The sequence below is a fragment of the Engystomops pustulosus genome, chromosome 11 (genome assembly GCF_040894005.1).
Source record: "Engystomops pustulosus chromosome 11, aEngPut4.maternal, whole genome shotgun sequence".
NCBI lineage: Eukaryota > Metazoa > Chordata > Amphibia > Anura > Leptodactylidae > Engystomops > Engystomops pustulosus.
The window spans coordinates 11439983-11460032 of NC_092421.1; the positions used below are offsets into that span (position 1 = coordinate 11439983).

Genomic DNA, 20050 nt, shown 5'->3' on the forward strand with positions numbered 1-20050 from the left:
CGTGCACCTGTGTGACCATCGCCAGATTTCTGTCGACTAGAAGTAAATATAGAAGCTTCCTATAGAATAACAGAAAGCAGAGATCTAGAAAACCAGGAAGAAATGATACAGAAAGTATATTAGAAAATTGTATAACCTTTTATTTTATAAACAATAACATTAATATGCCCAAATGGGAATATCCCTTTAAGGACACCTGACTTACAGACGACCCCCAGACTGACCCACTGTGACCTCTGGTGAAGCTCTTTGAATACTTTACTATAATCCCAGACTGCAATGATCAGCTGTAAAGTTTGTGTAATGAGGTTTTGCTGATAATCCTTGGTCCCATTTCAGCAAAAAAGTGAGAAATTTCAATTGTCAGTGGGGCAAAAAGATTGTCTGGAACTAAAATGATAAAATATACAGTTTCGTCTTGCATACAAATTCAACTTAAGAACAAACCCATGGAACCTGTCCTGTACGTAACCCAGGGACTGTCTGTATTCACGTGTGAGGTTGGTGAACTATCTTGTGGATATCACTTGTCTAATTGTGATCCTGAACCTATCATGGGATTGTGGTCTCCCGTTTACTCTGACTTAGCTTCCTGCATTGTTCTACTATTTTCTATTGTACTGAATTTTTGTTCTATTTTTGGAACTTGAGCACCACATATGGTTATCACATCTCTGGTCTTGGTAGAATATGGTTGGTAGGAATCCCGGCAGCCCCAGGAATAGAATAGTGCCACACAGTTACTTCTTGTATTTCCACATGCATCCTGCATTGGGATGAAACAAACCTATTCAGACCCCTTTACATTTTTTTATTGCAGCCATGCAGATCAAAACTGTTCTTTTTTTTCTCATTAATGTACGGTCTCATCTTGACAATTAAAAAACTGCTAGCTATTTTTGCTAATTAAACAAGAAAAATTAAATTATCACATGGTCATAAGTATTCAGACCCTTTGCTGTGACACTCATATTTAACTCGCATGCTGTCCACTTCCCTCTGATCCTCCTTGAGATGGTTCTACTCCTTCATTGGAGTCCAATTGTGTTTAACTAAACTGACTTTAGGAAAGGCACACACCTGTCTATATAAGACCTCACAGTGCAGGTCAGAGCACATGAGAATCATGAGGTCTAAGGAACTGCCCAAGAAGCTCAGAGACAGAATTGTGGCTAGGCACAGATCTGGCCATGGTTACGAAAGAATTTCTGCAGAACTCAAAGTTCCTAAGAGCACAGTGGCCTCCATAATCCTTAAAGGAAGCAGTTTGGGACGACCACAACTATTCTTTGACCTGGCCATCCGGACTAAGGACTAAGCAATCATGTGGGAAGAGCCCCAATATCACTGTGGCAGAGCTCCAGAGATGCAGTAGGGAGATGGGATTCACCTATCATTGCAGCCTCCACCCCTTGGGGCTTTATGGCGACAGAAGTGCAAGACATATGAAAGTCGTATACAGTGTGCAAAACAGACTATGAAAAATAGGATTCTCTGGTTTGATTAGACGGAGATTAAACTTTTCGATCTTAATTCTAAGCGGTGGAGAAAACCAATCCCAGCAGTGACACATGGTGGGGTCAGCATCAGGCTATATGGGGGGGGAGGGGGGGGGGACACCACTGGGTGTAATGGAAGGAAAGATGAATGCGGCCAAATACAGAGATCTCCTGGATGAGAACCTCTAACAGATGCTCTGGACCTCAGACTGCACTGAACCTTCCAAGACAATGACCCTAAGCACAAGCCAATAACACAGCAGAGGCTTCAGAAGATCTGTGACCATTCCTGAGCCAGCTCCAAAGCAGCTTCTACTCATCACTGACCATAGGGGCCGAATATTTATCCCCAGGGACCAAATACTTATCAACGGGGTCCGAATACTTATCCCCAGGGTCCGAGCACTTATGACCGGGGGCCGAATACTTTTCCCCGGGGGCTGAATACTTATCCCCGGGGGCCGAGCACTTATCATCGGGGGCCGAGCACTTATCACCGGGGGCTGAGTACTTATCACCAGGGGGCCGAGTACTTATCACCAGGGGCCGAGTACTTATCCCCGGGGGCCGAGTACTTATCACCAGGGGTTGAATTTCGGCATGTAAAATTGGCTACAAAGAAACAAATAGTGAATAATGTAAAGGGGTCTGAATACTTTCCGTACCTGCCGTACATCCATTAGATGAGAACCCAAAAGCTTTTCCTTCTCCAGTTAAAGATCTAGGGTAAGCGGAGTATGAGGTCTCCCAAGATCTTGGGTTACAGGAAGTTTGGGAAAGTTCATGTCAATTCATGTTTATGGCATAATCGGGAAGTTTCATTGGGACAACCTATCCAAGGTCTGGTGCTCATTATAAAAAGGGAGGGGTAGTGTGTCCCCTGCTGGCAGTGAGCGGCAGGCGAGAGCTAAAACCCCTCCGTTCTATTATTCAGCAGTTACTCCTGCCGCCTGATTTTAATCGCTGTATAATAAGTGGGGGTGGGTAGGTATGTGGCATATGTACACTATCCTGCAGCAACGGAGGGGCTTATGTGTTGTATATTATCTACCCTGCAGGATAAAAATGGCCACATACCCCCCACCGCTCTGCAGTGTAAGTGTATATATCATCACAAACCTTCTCCCTTCTTCAATGTGTATGTATATATATATATATATATATACACACACACTTACTATTTAGTAACTATTGGATTATTATTATGATTGGTCAAGGAAAACATTTACAGGCAGTCCCCGGGTTACGTACAGGAGAGGTTCTGTAGGTTTGTTCTTAAGTTGAGTTTGTATGTAAGTCGGAACTGTATATTTTATCATTGTAATCCCAGCCAGAACTTTTTTGGCCTCTGTGACAATTGGATTATAAAAATGTTGGATTGTCATAAGAATCAGGAGTAACAATAAATCTTCATTACAGACGCCTGTGATAACTGTTATAGCTGATCACTGTAGCCCAAGGATAAAGTACAGTAAATTACCAACATCCAGAGATCCGTATGTAACTAGGGGTCGTATGTAAGTCAGGTGTTCTCAGGTGTAGGGAACTGCCTGCATTTAATCTTTTATTCAAATAGTTTTTTTCTCTTTACTTTGGTAAACAAAATAAGCACCAACCAAAGATAAATGTCCCCCCCCCATGTCCTAACTGTTCACTAGGGACAAAATTGTGGACCTGCGCTAGGCTGGGATGGGCTGCAGGATAACAAGAAAGCCGCTTGGCCAGGTGTCGGCGCAAATCTTCCTTGGCAAGATCTTGCATGATGATGATGATGATTGAGAAAGGTCAGGAATCCAAAACTAGCCAGGAGGAATTGGTCAATGACCTGAAGCCAGCCAGGACCACGGTCCCAACCGTGAACCAATGGCGGGTTGGAAACATTTTCTAGGTTGAGATGGTAGGTTCAGGCCTAGTCAATCTCCAGACCTGAACTCAATATAAAATCAAAAAAATCAATGTTGCTCAGCCACAGTCTGTATGGAGGATTGGGCCAAAATCCCTGCTGCAGTGTGTGTGCAAACTTAATGAAGAGCTACAGGAAGCATCTGATCTCATTAAGTGCAAAAGTTTCTGTACCAAATATTGTTCATTTTTACGATTGCATCAAATAATTATTCCATTCAATAAAATGCTAATTTATTATTTAAAAATAATAGTTTTTTTTCCAAGATTCTGTCTCACATTTGAAGTCTACCTATGATAAAAATTGTAAAAGCACCAGTGTATCAAATACTTGTTTACCCCACACTGTCAGAAGATTAAAGGGGTTGGCCACTCTTTTACATCAAGTGTGCATATGCCTTTATTGCTTTAATAATAATCCCTGGATGGTCATCAAGTGATTCAGCAGTCCAGCTATTTACTTACTAGTGCTGCCTGCAAACTCTCTGTAGATCTTTGTTTACATGTCTGAGCAATGATGAATAGGGAGAGTTATGACTCATCCTGCTCCCTCCCCTCTCCCTGTGTCTGTCAGTGAGACGGAAGAGGCACAGTGGGAGACGCCATAAGGATGGACTGAAGGAGCGCGAGAGAGGAAGCTGTGTATATACACACACACACACACACACACACACACACACACAGAGGGCAGCATGGCGAGAACAGGGAAAGACACAGGTACATGCAGAGATATATCTAATGGAAGATATTTATTGAAAAGTGGAAAGCTCCTTTAAAGTTCAGATAAGAGTCAAATAGTTTTTCTCCTTCCTTCAAGAGGAAGAAATAATTTTCCACTCTCCATTTTCACATCTCTGTTAGGCTGCATTCACACAGATGCGGCTGGGCGGGTAAATGGGAGGAGCGCCGCTCACCCCTCCCCTTTCCATAGGGATGCACGGCTGTACAAAAGGGGAGAGATAGATAGAACCCTTGTATGGTGAGGTTACGGTGCCACACAGGCCTACCGTCGCCGGGTGCCTATTGCCGTTTATGGGGACGTATATGCAGCCGCAAACTTGCAGCTGTATCTAAGTCCCCACTATGGCAGGGTGAAGGCAGCCTTAGGTCTTCAGTTATTTTGTACCAAAACCAGGTGTGGTGGAACACATTGAACAGGTCTAGTGACTATACACAGGAAAGACTTGCACCTGTTGTGTGTGTGATGACCACATCTGGTTTAAGCACAAAATAAGTGAACAGAAATATGAACGGAGCCAAATTAAAGGGGTTGTCCGAGCCGTAAAAAAACAACATTGGTGGCCGGGAGTAAAAATAAATATTTACTTACCTCCGTGGTCTCTGCCAGACTTCCGGTCCGTGCCCCCTATAAACAAACAGGGGCACAGTCCACAGGTGTGGCGGCCACCATGGCTGGCAGCCTCTGCGCCCATTTGTTTATATGGGGTACAGACTAGAGAGATAGCAGCGCGGGACGCTGGAGGGACCGCAGAGGTAAGTGTTTATTTTTTTAAGCAGAACCCTCCCGGCCACCAATGTTTTTTTTTTTGTCTCGGACAACCTCTTTAACCATTACATATTGTTCTAATCCTGATTCTGCCATCCATGTCGGGCGAAAAAAAAACTTAACATAAATTACTTGGGAAGTTCTTTGCTCTACAATCATATCAAAAACTTTGAATCTTTGAGAATATTGTTTCTCCTGTGATTTTTCTGATGCTTCAACAGTTCAGAACTGCTGATAAAACTTTTTAAGCATTCGGGACAAGAATACGGCCTCTCTCCTGTGTGAATTCTCTGATGAACAACCAGATAGGAATTACTAAAGAAACATTTCCCACACTCCAAGCAAGAATATGGTTTTTCCCCTGTGTGGACCCTTTGGTGGACAACAAGATTTGAGTTCCTGGCAAAACTTTTCCCACATTCCGAGCAGGAAAATGGCTTTTCTCCTGTGTGAACTTTCTTGTGGTTTGCGAGATTTGACATTCTGCTAAAGCATTTCCCACATTCGAGGCAGGAGTATGGTTTCTCACCCGTATGTTGTCTCTGGTGTGCGCTAAGGTAGGACTTAAGTTTAAAACATTTCCCACACTCAACGCAGGTATACGGCTTATCCACGGATTGTTCACTTGTTAGGTCCAGTGATGAAGAGGACAAGTACTCGGTAGGACTGGGGGTTAGATCAACGTCATTACTCGTGAAGGGTTTTTCTTCATAGGAGACAAACAATTCTATATCATCTGATGAATATTGTTGTATCGGCGTATACATTTCTGAACCATTTCGCTCGTCCCATAGTTCCCCCTTGATATGTGTAGACAGATCTGGAGTCTGATTTTTCGAGTCTGTTAAAGTTTCCTCATTTAAAGAGACTTGTTCCTCCTTAATATGAACAGAAGGGACGGGTGGGACACTATCTGTGTGCATAGGGACCGTGAGATTGTCAAGATGTTCTGGTTCAGATAACGTTGGTTCCATGATGCAGTCCTTGATCTTAGGTTCACCCGACGACATGCATTTAGAAGTCTGGAAATTTCTGACACTACTTTGGTCATGCCTTGTAGAAGGTGATGAAGAAATAGGAGTGCAAGAGGCTTCAGATACTTTTGTAGCCTCTGTGGGATCTGTGAGTAAAAAAGATATTTCAGAATTGATTACTGCTATTGATGCACTGATTATTATATAGGTGGTTTGGGTGGCAGCCCGGGGCCCAAGCCTTCTAGGGGGCCCATGTACACCCAAACCATCCATCAATTACTGTCACCCAAGAAATCCTGATACATCGGTGACTGCTCTCAATACACATGTACACAAAAGCCATTTCAGAACCTCCAAAAGGTCCTGAAACCGCAAAATGAAAATCTCAGAAGGGACACCTCCTCCATTCCCCGAGAAGCTGCTTCTAGTACCAGATGTAGGAAGTGATTCCAGACTTGTTGGAGCTAAAACTAAAAACAACAGGACAGTACAAGCCCAGAAAAACCTATTTTAACAAAACCTTATTGGTTTCTTTTATGTCTATGAAATATACTCAATTTTAATCATTATACACCTATAAAACACAAGTGACAGCTCTTGTGGTGGTAGGGGAGGCGGTCCAGCACTTTCGATTGGGTGACATTATTATTATTATTTATCAAAAGTTAGAGGAACTTATTAGTGATCTTTAACCCCAAAGCCCTTTTCCACTCCCTATCTCGTTGTAGAGATGTGCTGAAATTGGTCCCCCACCCAAAAAAAATGAATTTGCGCCATTTTCTTTCGGGCTCTGTATGTGCGGCTTTCAGTGTGCGCTCCAAATAACACCAAATTTATATAGGATTTATTGGAAAATATGCAATTATGTTTTTCAGGATGGAATAAGGAAAAATTGCCTCCAAGTTTTATTATATTGGTTTTTTATTTCTACCAAAAAAAAAAGAAAACGTTATCAGGGCTTTACCTTCTGTATCACCTTGTATTTACCTGTCTGTCCAACCAAACTATTTTGAAGAGTTGGGGAGAAGCATCACAGTGGAAAGCCTGTGGCGGGATATTTTGGCCATCTTTTAAGCCAGGGGTGGGCAATTCATTTTTACATGTTTTTGGGGCTGGACTAATATACTTAAAGGGAACCATGTAAACTGCTCCTGATGAAACAGAGACCAAAAGAGGGGGAGAATAATTTCCCAATGGTCACTCCCATCGGACACAGCTCTGCAGAGAGAAAGGTAAACTCTCATTCAACTATACTTTTTTTTTTTTTTTTTTGGAAAAGGCCAGTTTTATTATAAAAACAATTTGGGTTCCCTTTAGCTCAATTCAACAAAATACCTATTAACTGTATTCAGTATGTAACCAATCCCTACATAAGAGTAAATAAAACTGTACAATGATTCAATGAAAATATTAGGGGCCACATTACATCTTAATTTATTGAGCGGGGAAAAGTTAATATTTCTCAACGATCTCAAGCTGGCCAGTCAGAGATAGTTAGAGGGCAGTTTAAGCATGGATCTAGTAAATGTTTTGTCTTGAATCCAATTGTAGAAACATCAGCGGAGATTAAATGTATTGTCGACAAGCTCTTAAATAAACTCAATTACTTGCAAACCACCAGCAATTGCGATTAGTTCCCCCCTTATGCCACCTCCATGCCAATGGGACATGGAACGGCAGCAGAGTGGGCACTGCGCATGTGCTATAGCCTGTGAATGTTCAGGTAGGTTAGTTCCTGGTGAAGAAGCCTCCTGATGTATCCGGCATGATGTTTATTGTAATGTTGTTATGCATGTAATTCTTATAACTGCTACCGGTAGTTACTTTACCTGTGAGGGGCTGGTGGTCCTCCTTCACGACGTCCTTGTACTGCTCCTTGTGTCCTTCTATGTAGTCCCACTCCTCCAGGGAAAAATGGACAGTGACGTCCTGACACCTTATAGGGACCTGAGACACACAATGATACAGTCATCACCCAGACACATCACCCCTTGTATAATGTCCCAGCATTCCCTGCAGCACTCACCTCTCCGCTCAGCAGCTCTATTATCTTGTTGGTGATGTCTAAGATCTTGTGCGGATTGTATTTTTCATGTGACAGAAGTGGAGGCTCAATGATGGGGCTCTGTGCCGTGCTCCATCCTGACGTACAAGGGCAGCCACTAGACCTTACACCTTCCCCAGATGTCTTCTTTACTACAATGTAATCCTGTGTATAGACAGAGACTATGGTAAACGTTACTCTGTACATTCCCAGGACCAACCCGGACATAAATCCCCGGATGCCTCACCTCCCCAGTAAGCACACAGATGATCTCTAGGGTCAGGTTTAATATAATCTTAGGGATGTGACTCCTGTCACTCTTCTCTACCTTCAGCGATTCAATCAGGAGACCCTGGAATTCATCCATTCTCTTCCTGTCACTGAAATGACTAAGGCAGGACACCCGACGTCTTCATGAGACCTAAAAAAAAGAGGAAACCGGATTATATTATTCATACAAATATTATGATACAATATTACTTTATAGATTCCGAAAGTACATAGTGTCCGTGCATAATGTTACACGTTTGCAGGCCATATTTACGTCCCCGGTACGTTCGTGTGAATGTAGTCTGAGGGAGTGATCCACTGGGTCCCAGGGTACCATCCACCCGAAACTGCCCAACCCTTCCCCATGCGCTCTGAGTGTTTAGTTACGCCTAATATTTATTTCCTTTCTCTTCTCTTCCCTGCTCTTAAACTATATGGCGTATATACGTCCCCCATACACGGCAATGGCCTAACGGCGCCGTACACTTTGGTGCCAGTGGATGTAGGTACTCTAAGATGGGGGAGGTGTGCCTCGATGTGCCAGTGATACAGGATCTCCGCTGAGCCTCACCAGATAGGGGGTGCAGGCTGGCGGGGCTTTAAAGTTCCCTGCAGTGTCGGGTGCAGGCCATGGTGCAGGGTCTCTGATGCCGCTCAGCCTCTGGAGTTCAAGCTGGCGCAACATTTAGGCTCATGGCGGATCCAGGTGCTTGAGAGGGTGCAGTGAGTGCGTGAGAACTAAAAAGGAAAAAATGCTAATAAAGACTAGGAACAATAGGTGGGAAATGCCCAAAGCGCAGGTCTTCTTGTTAGAGCTTTACTTTAACAACTGTTAGTTACAGGAATTCCCCAGTGACATGACAATTCACCAAAAAAAAGAAAAAAGAAAATATAAAGCAATACAGAGACAACACACATCATCATACACCATGGCAGACCCGTAGTAAGGGCTTCCCCTCCTTAAAGTCTGCGCCTTCTGTATTGTCATAACCGGAAGACGGAACGCTCCATCATCCCTGTATTGTAACATAATATGAAAGGCTAGATCCAGGCCGGTCACCCATTGTCTTCTAGTGCGGATACTCCACGGCATCCTATAACACCCCATAATCTACTCTACATGTGTGATACAGAGTATATTTATAGAAACAGCACCCCTGAGACTAATGGAGCCTCATTGTAGTAATATATATACATAGCCCAGCAGTGTATACTCCTCCTGTATAGTAATATATATACATAGCCCAGCAGTGTATACTCCTCCTGTATAGTAATATATATACATAGCACAGCAGTGTATACTCCTCCTGTATAGTAATATATATACATAGCCCAGCAGTGTATACTCCTCCTGTATAGTAATATATATACATAGCCCAGCAGTGTATACTCCTCCTGTATAGTAATATATATACATAGCCCAGCAGTGTATACTCCTCCTGTATAGTAATATATATACATAGCCCAGCAGTGTATACTCCTCCTGTATAGTAATATATATACATAGCCCAGCAGTGTATACTCCTCCTGTATAGTAATATATATACATAGTACAGCAGTGTATACTCCTCCTGTATAGTAATATATATACATAGCCCAGCAGTGTATACTCCTCCTGTATAGTAATATATATACATAGCACAGCAGTGTATACTCCTCCTGTATAGTAATATATATACATAGCACAGCAGTGTATACTCCTCCTGTATAGTAATATATATATATACATAGTACAGCAGTGTATACTCCTCCTGTATAGTAATATATATACATAGCACAGCAGTGTATACTCCTCCTGTATAGTAATATATATATATACATAGTACAGCAGTGTATACTCCTCCTGTATAGTAATATATATACATAGTACAGCAGTGTATACTCCTCCTGTATAGTAATATATATATACATAGTACAGCAGTGTATACTCCTCCTGTATAGTAATATATATATACATAGCCCAGCAGTGTATACTCCTCCTGTATAGTAATATATATACATAGCACAGCAGTGTATACTCCTCCTGTATAGTAATATATATATATACATAGTACAGCAGTGTATACTCCTCCTGTATAGTAATATATATACATAGCACAGCAGTGTATACTCCTCCTGTATAGTAATATATATACATAGCCCAGCAGTGTATACTCCTCCTGTATAGTAATATATATACATAGCACAGCAGTGTATACTCCTCCAGTATAGTAATATATATACATAGCACAGCAGTGTATACTCATCCTGTATAGTAATATATATACATAGTACAGCAGTGTATACTCCTCCTGTATAGTAATATATATACATAGCACAGCAGTGTATACTCCTCCTGTATAGTAATATATATACATAGTACAGCAGTGTATACTCCTCCTGTATAGTAATATATATACATAGCACAGCAGTGTATACTCCTCCTGTATAGTAATATATATACATAGCCCAGCAGTGTATACTCCTCCTGTATAGTAATATATATACATAGCCCAGCAGTGTATACTCCTCCTGTATAGTAATATATATACATAGCACAGCAGTGTATACTCCTCCTGTATAGTAATATATATACATAGCCCAGCAGTGTATACTCCTCCTGTATAGTAATATATATACATAGCCCAGCAGTGTATACTCCTCCTGTATAGTAATATATATACATAGTACAGCAGTGTATACTCCTCCTGTATAGTAATATATATACATAGCCCAGCAGTGTATACTCCTCCTGTATAGTAATATATATACATAGCCCAGCAGTGTATACTCCTCCTGTATAGTAATATATATACATAGCACAGCAGTGTATACTCCTCCTGTATAGTAATATATATACATAGCCCAGCAGTGTATACTCCTCCTGTATAGTAATATATATACATAGCCCAGCAGTGTATACTCCTCCTGTATAGTAATATATATACATAGCCCAGCAGTGTATACTCCTCCTGTATAGTAATATATATACATAGTACAGCAGTGTATACTCCTCCTGTATAGTAATATATATACATAGTACAGCAGTGTATACTCCTCCTGTATAGTAATATATATATATACATAGTACAGCAGTGTATACTCCTCCTGTATAGTAATATATATACATAGCACAGCAGTGTATACTCCTCCTGTATAGTAATATATATACATAGCCCAGCAGTGTATACTCCTCCTGTATAGTAATATATATACATAGCACAGCAGTGTATACTCCTCCTGTATAGTAATATATATACATAGCCCAGCAGTGTATACTCCTCCTGTATAGTAATATATATATACATAGTACAGCAGTGTATACTCCTCCTGTATAGTAATATATATATATACATAGCACAGCAGTGTATACTCCTCCTGTATAGTAATATATATACATAGCCCAGCAGTGTATACTCCTCCTGTATAGTAATATATATACATAGCCCAGCAGTGTATACTCCTCCTGTATAGTAATATATATACATAGCCCAGCAGTGTATACTCCTCCTGTATAGTAATATATATATACATAGTACAGCAGTGTATACTCCTCCTGTATAGTAATATATATACATAGTACAGCAGTGTATACTCCTCCTGTATAGTAATATATATACATAGCCCAGCAGTGTATACTCCTCCTGTATAGTAATATATATACATAGCCCAGCAGTGTATACTCCTCCTGTATAGTAATATATATACATAGTACAGCAGTGTATACTCCTCCTGTATAGTAATATATATACATAGCCCAGCAGTGTATACTCCTCCTGTATAGTAATATATATACATAGTACAGCAGTGTATACTCCTCCTGTATAGTAATATATATACATAGCCCAGCAGTGTATACTCCTCCTGTATAGTAATATATATACATAGCCCAGCAGTGTATACTCCTCCTGTATAGTAATATATATACATAGTACAGCAGTGTATACTCCTCCTGTATAGTAATATATATACATAGTACAGCAGTGTATACTCCTCCTGTATAGTAATATATATACATAGCCCAGCAGTGTATACTCCTCCTGTATAGTAATATATATACATAGCCCAGCAGTGTATACTCCTCCTGTATAGTAATATATATACATAGCCCAGCAGTGTATACTCCTCCTGTATAGTAATATATATACATAGCACAGCAGTGTATACTCCTCCTGTATAGTAATATATATACATAGCCCAGCAGTGTATACTCCTCCTGTATAGTAATATATATACATAGTACAGCAGTGTATACTCCTCCTGTATAGTAATATATATACATAGCACAGCAGTGTATACTCCTCCTGTATAGTAATATATATACATAGCCCAGCAGTGTATACTCCTCCTGTATAGTAATATATATACATAGCACAGCAGTGTATACTCCTCCTGTATAGTAATATATATACATAGCACAGCAGTGTATACTCCTCCTGTATAGTAATATATATACATAGCACAGCAGTGTATACTCCTCCTGTATAGTAATATATATACATAGCCCAGCAGTGTATACTCCTCCTGTATAGTAATATATATACATAGCACAGCAGTGTATACTCCTCCTGTATAGTAATATATATACATAGCCCAGCAGTGTATACTCCTCCTGTATAGTAATATATATACATAGCCCAGCAGTGTATACTCCTCCTGTATAGTAATATATATGAATAGCCCAGCAGTGTATACTCCTCCTGTATAGTAATATATATACATAGCACAGCAGTGTATACTCCTCCTGTATAGTAATATATATACATAGCCCAGCAGTGTATACTCCTCCTGTATAGTAATATATATACATAGCACAGCAGTGTATACTCCTCCTGTATAGTAATATATATACATAGCCCAGCAGTGTATACTCCTCCTGTATAGTAATATATATACATAGCACAGCAGTGTATACTCCTCCTGTATAGTAATATATATACATAGCCCAGCAGTGTATACTCCTCCTGTATAGTAATATATATACATAGCCCAGCAGTGTATACTCCTCCTGTATAGTAATATATATACATAGCCCAGCAGTGTATACTCCTCCTGTATAGTAATATATATACATAGTACAGCAGTGTATACTCCTCCTGTATAGTAATATATATACATAGCCCAGCAGTGTATACTCCTCCTGTATAGTAATATATATACATAGCCCAGCAGTGTATACTCCTCCTGTATAGTAATATATATACATAGCACAGCAGTGTATACTCCTCCTGTATAGTAATATATATACATAGCCCAGCAGTGTATACTCCTCCTGTATAGTAATATATATACATAGTACAGCAGTGTATACTCCTCCTGTATAGTAATATATATACATAGCCCAGCAGTGTATACTCCTCCTGTATAGTAATATATATACATAGCCCAGCAGTGTATACTCCTCCTGTATAGTAATATATATACATAGCCCAGCAGTGTATACTCCTCCTGTATAGTAATATATATACATAGTACAGCAGTGTATACTCCTCCTGTATAGTAATATATATACATAGCCCAGCAGTGTATACTCCTCCTGTATAGTAATATATATACATAGTACAGCAGTGTATACTCCTCCTGTATAGTAATATATATACATAGCCCAGCAGTGTATACTCCTCCTGTATAGTAATATATATACATAGCCCAGCAGTGTATACTCCTCCTGTATAGTAATATATATACATAGCCCAGCAGTGTATACTCCTCCTGTATAGTAATATATATACATAGCCCAGCAGTGTATACTCCTCCTGTATAGTAATATATATACATAGTACAGCAGTGTATACTCCTCCTGTATAGTAATATATATACATAGCACAGCAGTGTATACTCCTCCTGTATAGTAATATATATACATAGTACAGCAGTGTATACTCCTCCTGTATAGTAATATATATACATAGTACAGCAGTGTATACTCCTCCTGTATAGTAATATATATACATAGTACAGCAGTGTATACTCCTCCTGTATAGTAATATATATACATAGCACAGCAGTGTATAAAGAGCAGTAATAGGACACTAGACTACAGCACACCTACACATGGCACTAGACCTCCTCCTGTAGCAGCCATGTATAGCAGCACAGCTGTCACCCCTCAGCCTCAGCAATGTCTCCTCCAGGTCTCCCCCGGATGTTCTTCTCCCTCTTCCCCTTCGTCAGTTCTCTTGTCTTCCTATAGACTGTGGCGCCCCCTGCCGGTGAGCAGCGCAATAATCCTGAGCCAGAGGCGAGCGGGTCACATGATCTGGATGTAAAGGGCGGGTGTCCTCATGAGGAATAGTTGGGGATGTCGTGCACTATTTGCGCCTTACACGCGAGCTGCCAATGATCTCCCATCACAGGAGGGGGCACCAGGGGCAGTCTATGAGGAGGAGATAGTGAGGAGGGGCACCAGGGGCAGTCTATGAGGAGGAGATAGTGAGGAGAGGGCACCAGGGGCAGTCTATGAGGGGGAGATAGTGAGGAGGGGGCACCAGGGGCAGTCTATGAGGAGGAGATAGTGAGGAGGGGGCACCAGGGGCAGTCTATGAGGAGAAGATAGTGAGGAGGGGGCACCAGGGGCAGTCTATGAGGAGGAGATAGTGAGGAGGGGCACCAGGGGCAGTCTATGAGGAGGAGATAGTGAGGAGGGGGCACCAGGGGCAGTCTATGAGGAGAAGATAGTGAGGAGGGGGCACCAGGGGCAGTCTATGAGGAGGAGATAGTGAGGAGGGGGCACCAGGGGCAGTCTATGAGGAGAAGATAGTGAGGAGGGGGCACCAGGGGCAGTCTATGAGGAGGAGATAGTGAGGAGGGGCACCAGGGGCAGTCTATGAGGAGGAGATAGTGAGGAGGGGGCACCAGGGGCAGTCTATGAGGAGAAGATAGTGAGGAGGGGGCACCAGGGGCAGTCTATGAGGAGGAGATAGTGAGGAGGGGCACCAGGGGCAGTCTATGAGGAGAAGATAGTGAGGAGGGGGCACCAGGGGCAGTCTATGAGGGGGAGATAGTGAGGAGGGGGCACCAGGGGCAGTCTATGAGGAGGAGATAGTGAGGAGGGGGCACCAGGGGCAGTCTATGAGGAGGAGATAGTGAGGAGGGGGCACCAGGGGCAGTCTATGAGGAGGAGATAGTGAGGAGGGGCACCAGGGGCAGTCTATGAGGAGGAGATAGTGAGGAGGGGGCACCAGGGGCAGTCTATGAGGAGGAGATAGTGAGGAGGGGGCACCAGGGGCAGTCTATGAGGAGGAGATAGTGAGGAGGGGGCACCAGGGGCAGTCTATGAGGAGGGGGCACCAGGGGCAGTCTATGAGGAGGAGATAGTGAGGAGGGGGCACCAGGGGCAGTCTATGAGGAGGAGATAGTGAGGAGGGGGCACCAGGGGCAGTCTATGAGGAGGAGATAGTGAGGAGGGGGCACCAGGGGCAGTCTATGAGGGGGAGATAGTGAGGAGGGGGCACCAGGGGCAGTCTATGAGGGGGAGATAGTGAGGAGGGGGCACCAGGGGCAGTCTATGAGGAGGAGATAGTGAGGAGGGGGCACCAGGGGCAGTCTATGAGGAGAAGATAGTGAGGAGGGGGCACCAGGGGCAGTCTATGAGGAGGAGATAGTGAGGAGGGGCACCAGGGGCAGTCTATGAGGAGAAGATAGTGAGGAGGGGGCACCAGGGGCAGTCTATGAGGGGGAGATAGTGAGGAGGGGGCACCAGGGGCAGTCTATGAGGAGGAGATAGTGAGGAGGGGGCACCAGGGGCAGTCTATGAGGAGGAGATAGTGAGGAGGGGGCACCAGGGGCAGTCTATGAGGAGGAGATAGTGAGGAGGGGCACCAGGGGCAGTCTATGAGGAGGAGATAGTGAGGAGGGGGCACCAGGGGCAGTCTATGAGGAGGAGATAGTGAGGAGGGGGCACCAGGGGCAGTCTATGAGGAGGAGATAGTGAGGAGGGGGCACCAGGGGCAGTCTATGAGGAGGGGGCACCAGGGGCAGTCTATGAGGAGGAGATAGTGAGGAGGGGGCACCAGGGGCAGTCTATGAGGAGGAGATAGTGAGGAGAGGGCACCAGGGGCAGTCTATGAGGAGGAGATAGTGAGGAGAGGGCACCAGGGGCAGTCTATGAGGAGGAGATAGTGAGGAGAGGGCACCAGGGGCAGTCTATGAGGAGGAGATAGTGAGGAGAGGGCACCAGGGGCAGTCTATGAGGAGGAGATAGTGAGGAGGGGGCACCAGGGGCAGTCTATGAGGAGGAGATAGTGAGGAGGGGGCACCAGGGGCAGTCTATGAGGAGGAGATAGTGAGGAGGGGCACCAGGGGCAGTCTATGAGGAGGAGATAGTGAGGAGGGGGCACCAGGGGCAGTCTATGAGGAGGAGATAGTGAGGAGGGGGCACCAGGGGCAGTCTATGAGGAGGAGATAGTGAGGAGGGGGCAGCAGGGGCAGTCTATGAGGAGGAGATAGTGAGGAGGGGGAACCAGGGGCAGTCTATGAGGAGGAGATAGTGAGGAGAGGGCACCAGGGGCAGTCTATGAGGAGGAGATAGTGAGGAGGGGGCCAGGGGCAGTCTATGAGGAGGAGATAGTGAGGAGGGGGAACCAGGGGCAGTCTATGAGGGGGAGATGGTGATGTTAGGGATTTTTTTATGCAGGGCCCCAACAGCCCTCTTGACTTTTGTAAGGTGAGTCCTAATTAACCCTTTCATGATTGAACATAAGGACCAAGACATGTCAATCTCTTAGTCAAGATCTTCTCTCCTTTAATAATAAAAATGCATAATATATATCAGACAGAAGAGTCATCAAAGGGGCGTGAATAGTATACTGCAAAGCTATTGGTCATCAGCAAATGCTGGGAAAAGAAAGTTAATTAATTGTGCGCAGTTCTCAGAGACCTTGTACACAGATATTGTTTATACTAAGAAGAAGATAAGTGGCTCCAGAATCATATTATTATGCAGCTTCGAGGACAGACTGGCTTCTCATTAAATGTCAAAGGGTATTAGCTGACAGGCCAGCAAACAGGTTACATAAAATGAAGTTTGAATCATGACATTAACTTGACAATGGTCAGGGAACATGGCCGCTGTATCTAAGATGGCGGACAGTAGTCAAGATGGCGTCCGAAACCAGTGCGACCTCCTTAACAATTCCCCCCTTTTGAGCTTTGCTGGCCTGTAACTCCATCCTGAGCGACCTCCTCAAGCTCCAGGTACCCACAGGTAGGCTAAGCCCGTACCTGCTGGACTTGTTAACTCTTCACCAGATCCCCTGGAGGCTGGTCACTCAGGGGTTACAGGCCTGCACACTCAAATCACATCAAACCTGCACACTCAAATCCCATAGTTCACAGGTTTGTAAACAGGCAGCATCATCCTCCGCTCCGGGCACTTCTCCTGTCGTGGTTCTTACCGCCTGGACGGACATCTGGGACATGGTGGACTTGATGAGGGGGACCACACAACACGCAATAAGTGACAAGAGCAAAATCACAATCCCCAATATCACCCCCACTTAAAGGAAACCCTTCCAATCCCCCAACCACAAAGTGAAGGACAAAGTGTCCACCCCAGAGTTTCTCTTGAGTTCCCTGGACAGTCCTTCAATCTTTTCACGAGCATGGGTAATGGATCCATAGGGGGCGATGTCATCTGGGATGTACATGCAACAAGCCACTCCCACCATCTTACAGACTCCTCCCTTCTCAGCAAGGGTCATGTTCCAAAGCCATGCGGTTCTGGGAAGCATCTCCGATATAATTCACAAATCTCTGTTGATTACAATAAAAACCAGTTACCCAACCAACATCTTTGCTCATAGCTCTCTGGGGAATAATGGACTCTAGACCTGCCCATATCTGATTGTGGGCCTTGTACTCATCTGGGACCCCCCTTGGTGCTCCCACTGTATCTATATAAACATTGTCATCTAGGTGCTTCTCTCAGACCTCCAGAATCCTTTGGGATTCTCTACCTTTTCTTATGTGTCTGATCAACCTTATCCCTGGGGATCACGAGGAAGGAATGCACAAGTGTTATCACCGTACACTCACCTTCCCAGCCCCTAGGCCTGACCGGACTCTCCTATCCCCACAAATCCTGTACACATCAGACACTGCTAATACAGGGTTACCTGTGCTGTCAATGGTAAAGAAGGTCATTGTCGTGTTGCACCAACCGTAGGTAAAGTCTCCTACCCTGGGGGCATCCTGGTCACCCCTATAGATACAGTGATAGTCATGGTTGGGGTGTCCCTGAGCATACAGTCAGTCAGAAGAGACCAGCTAGCAAGAAGAATAAGTAAGTTTGCAATAGAAAGCGTGGAAGCGTGCTGACTTCCCTCTAGCTTCAGACATGGCACTGGTCAGCAGGACTTGGAAAGGACCATCGTAGCAAGGCTCCAGACTCTCTCCCTGGTGTCTCTTTACCACCACGTAGTCTCCAGGCTTCAGGTTATGCGTCCTGAGGTCTCTGTCTGCATCTGAAAAAGGAATCAGAAACACTTTTGCCGACCTTTTTCAAGGCCTGGCTCAACTGTGTGGCATGTTCCACCTGGTTTCCTGCCGTCAGCTATAGATCTGTGGGAAGAAGGGGCCTAGTCTGGGTGCACAGCCGAAAAATAACTTCAAGGGGGGACAATCCCATCTTTCTGTTGAGGGTGGTCCTAACTGAATGGTGGGCAGCAGGAAAGCACTCACACCATGGTTTCCCTGTTACTTCCATGGACTCCCGGATCTCTAACTTAAGAGTGCCATATAAAGTATCTCAAACGCACCACCAACTTGGGAAGGGCAAGGGGTGTTCAGGGCCTGTTCTACACCCAGGAGGGACAAGGTTTCAGGTCTTTACCTGTCCAGTGAAGTGGGTTCTGCGACCGGACTCTTTGGTCTCTGGAAGTCCAAACCTGCAGAAAAATCTCACTCACCAACTTCTTGGCTGCAGCTCTGGCAGTAGCCTTGGTCATGGGAGAAGCTTCTGGCCACCCTGGAAAGAGATCAATGCACACAAGCACGTACTCCTACGTACCACTTTTTGGTAGCTGGATAAAATCCATCTGCAGTCTCTGGAAGGGATACAGTGGCTTGGGTGTCACCTTCTGTGGGGTCTTTTCCACCTTACCCGGGTTGTGGCGGGCACAGACTATACAGGCTTTCACTAGTCTAGTGACAGGGGTAGTAATGCCGGGGCAAACCACTGGTGGTTTATGTGCACTAGCATGGCCATTTTTGATGTGTATGTGTCCGTAGGCTACTTGACTTACTGTCAGGTGCAGGGCTCCGGGCAGGCACACCCCATCTCCCAGTATCCAGGTCCCATCTGCATCTGGGCTCCAGCTTTCCTCCACACTTCCTTCACTTCTGATGACACTCGGGCCACCAGGGACTGGAACACCTGTGGATCAAACTTTTAGCTCAGAACTCACCGCTGAGACTTCAGGACAGTCTCTGGGCTCCATCTGTGCAGCTGCCTTCGCCATCCCGTCAGCCACATACTTGCCCTTGGCTTGTGGAGTTACCAAATTGTGTGTGCTTTAACTTTTATTATCCTCACCTCTTGTGGAAGTAAGAGAGCATCCATGAGCTCTTTAACCAGCGTGCCATGCTTAAAGGGGGTCCCTGCAGAGGTGAGGAAATCTCTAGCCTTCCATATGGGTTCATAGTCGTGTTAAGACCCCAGACCTATACCTTGAGTATAGATGTTTGCCCTTTTACCTTCCACCAGCTGTAGCGCTTCCCTGAGTGCCGTCACTTCACCTCCTGCGCTGACCTGTGTGGAGGGAGTGGTTCTGCTTGTACTACCTCATGTGCACCACTGACCACTGTATATCCAGCTTAGAACCGTCTGTCTCCTCCTGCAGACCTGGAGCCATCTATGAGAAAAAACTCAACATCT

General features: G+C 44.2%; 1 protein-coding gene across 1 annotated transcript in view; it reads right to left on the bottom strand.

Annotated features, from left to right (window-relative positions):
• The window catches only part of LOC140106460 (uncharacterized), a 30689-nt gene extending 16180 nt beyond the window's left edge, over positions 1-14509 (bottom strand). The window contains exons 1-5 of the mRNA XM_072130905.1: positions 14228-14509; positions 8174-8347; positions 7909-8091; positions 7712-7829; positions 5067-6028 (exon numbers count right to left, since the gene is read on the bottom strand). Coding sequence (XP_071987006.1) covers positions 5067-6028; positions 7712-7829; positions 7909-8091; positions 8174-8293 — 1383 coding nt within the window. The 5' untranslated portion in view covers positions 8294-8347; positions 14228-14509. The remainder of the gene's footprint in view (positions 1-5066; positions 6029-7711; positions 7830-7908; positions 8092-8173; positions 8348-14227) is intronic.
• Between the last annotated feature and the right edge of the window lie 5541 nt (positions 14510-20050).